The sequence below is a fragment of the Portunus trituberculatus genome, chromosome 2 (assembly GCF_017591435.1).
Source record: "Portunus trituberculatus isolate SZX2019 chromosome 2, ASM1759143v1, whole genome shotgun sequence".
In the NCBI taxonomy this organism is placed as follows: domain Eukaryota; kingdom Metazoa; phylum Arthropoda; class Malacostraca; order Decapoda; family Portunidae; genus Portunus; species Portunus trituberculatus.
This window is the reverse complement of record NC_059256.1, coordinates 10,196,303-10,198,802: the sequence shown is the minus strand read 5'-3', so window position 1 is coordinate 10,198,802 and position 2,500 is coordinate 10,196,303. Positions and strand designations below refer to the sequence as shown.

The window sequence follows — 2,500 nt, the reverse complement described above, 5'->3', positions numbered from 1 at the left end:
TTCCTGATTTGGTGAAATGAAAAATCTGCCTCAATTTCAACAGTTCTCTCACACAAAACTTTATCTTCAACACACGAATTTGCTAATCTCTTTCCTCACAACACAAAGCTCTCTTCAACTTCCTCAGTCAATCAGTTCCTTTCTCTCCACTCCTTCAGTACTGGGACACATTTTTACCCTGAGATTTGTGTACCATTAGACCATTTTATTGACATTAGGAAGGGTCTATGGAGGTCACAAGATTAATGGCCACAGTCTTCAGTCTTCACTATTTCAACCCCCTTCAGTATTGGGACTCATTTTTACCTTGAGATTTGCGAACCATTAGACCATTTTATTGACATTAGGAAGGGTCTATGGAGGTCACAAGATTAATGGCCACAGTCTTCACTATTTTAACCCCCTCAGTACTGGGACACATTTTTACCTTGAGATTTGTGTACCATTAGACCATTTTATTGACATTACGAAGGGTCTATGGAGGTCACAAGATTAATGGCCACAGTCTTCACTATTTTAACCCCTTCAGTACTGGGACACATTTTTACCTTGAGATTTGTGTACCATTAGACCATTTTATTGACATTACGAAGGGTCTATGGAGGTCACAAGATTAATGGCCACAGTCTTCACTATTTTAACTCCCGACAAGTTTCTGAAGCTGTATAAAATCACCAAGTAGTAATCATAATGAAAATGGAAGCGTGTCTTGCTACTGAAGGGGTTAATCTCCTATACACCAATCTGTTAATCCCTTTCTGGATAACACAAAACTCTTCTTAACTTCATCATCATTCAACCAGTCCCTTTCTGTCCACTCTACTCACTCCTTTTCCACCTTTCCATAGCCCCATTCTTATCACTCAAGCAGCAGTACCTTTCTGTCCACTCTACTCACTCCTTTTCTCTTTCCACATCAGAGCCGCAGAGTAGTGAGAGGGCTTAGGACAGGCACTTCCCATCAGCCCACCGCCCCACCAGCTCAGCCACCATGGAGGACGGCCACTTCTATCCCTTCGAAGAGGTTTGCAGCCGATTCGGGGTCAAGACCGAGACAGGCCTTACCGACAGCCAAGTGAAGGACCACCAGGCAAAATATGGACCCAACGGTGAGTCTGAGAGAGAGAGAGAGAGAGAGAGAGAGAGAGAGAGATAGGGTGAATGGTGTACTTTCTGATGATGGTGTGAGATAGAGATAGATAGATAGATAGATAGATAGAGAGAGAGAGAGAGAGAGAAGTGATTGTGTGTGTGTGTGTGTGTGTGTGTGTGTGTATCCCACCGCTGACACCAATTTGATCCTGGAGATACATAGATAGATTGAGAGAGAGAGAGAGAGAGAGAGAATAACCAGGTGAACTTAGCTATAGAGATAAGTTTAAGTAAGATTAGGAAATGAATTCTAGATCTTTAATATGAAACTAATTCTAAGCCTTATAAACCTCTCTCTCTCTCTCTCTCTCTCTCTCTCTCTCTCTCTCTCTCTCTCTCTCACACACACACTCACCCCACGTTGTCTCTCCCCTCAGAACTCCCAGCCGAGGAAGGAAAGTCACTCCTTACCCTGATTCTTGAGCAATTTGACGATCTCCTAGTAAAGATTCTGCTGCTGGCCGCCATCATCTCTTTTGTAAGTAGTGTGTGTGTGTGTGTGTGTGTGTGTGTGTGTCTGTGTTTGTGTGTGTGTGTATTTTGTCTATATCCCACCGCTGCCACCAGTTATGTTCGTTAGAGAGAGAGAGAGAGAGAATGTAGGTGTATTTTTCTATTCTCTCTCTCTCTCTCTCTCTCTCTCTCTCTCTCTCTCTCTCTCTCTCTCAATGCCCCAATGCCATTCAGACCAATAAAAAAAATGAAGGAAGGAGAAAAATTGGTAGTATGAATGTCAGTCTGTCAGAGAGAGAGAGAGAGAGAGAGAGAGAGAGAGAGAGAGAGAGAGTTTATTAGTGTTTATTATTAAGTCAGTCATCTTTCTCTCTCTCTCTCTCTCACATTTTTCTTTTTTCTCTCCAATTAGTGTGTGTGTGTGTGTGTGTGTGTGTGTGTGTGTGTGTGTGTGTGTGTTAAAGGGGGGGGAGGGTAGAAAGGTATGCATAATTGTAATAAATAAATTTGTACAAGTGTGTGTGTGTGTGTGTGTGTGTGTGTGTGTGTGTGTTGCGTAATAAGGATCCTTTCCCCTCCTCTTCCTCCTCCTCCTCCTCCTCCTCCTCCTCCTCCTCCTCCTCCTCCTCCTCCTCCTCCTCCTCCTCCTCCTGTTGGATGAAGTGATGTTTGGAAAGAAGAGCACATCCTTCTCCTCATCTTCCTCCTCCTCCTCCTCCTCCTCCTCCTCCTCCTCCTCCTCCTCCTCTCACCTTTCTTAAAATGTTGTTGTTACTGCTGCTACTAAAAGAGAGAGAGAGAGAGAGAGAGAGAGAGAGAGAGAAATACATATGAACCACACAAATACATATAACTCACTACTACTACTACTACTACTACTACTACTACTACTACT

At 43.4% G+C, this 2,500-nt stretch overlaps 1 protein-coding gene across 6 annotated transcripts in view; it reads left to right on the top strand.

The window, feature by feature from the left end:
* LOC123505447 (calcium-transporting ATPase sarcoplasmic/endoplasmic reticulum type-like) overlaps nucleotides 1-2,500 on the top strand; it is a 44,126-nt gene that overhangs the window by 7,477 nt on the left and 34,149 nt on the right. For all 6 annotated transcript variants that reach the window (XR_006675138.1, XM_045256764.1, XM_045256782.1 and 3 more), the window contains exons 2-3: nucleotides 921-1,109; nucleotides 1,530-1,630. Coding sequence is in view for 5 of the 6 variants with exons in the window: in XM_045256764.1 (XP_045112699.1) it covers nucleotides 992-1,109; nucleotides 1,530-1,630 (219 nt within the window). In the remaining variant the exon portion in view is untranslated. The remainder of the gene's footprint in view (nucleotides 1-920; nucleotides 1,110-1,529; nucleotides 1,631-2,500) is intronic.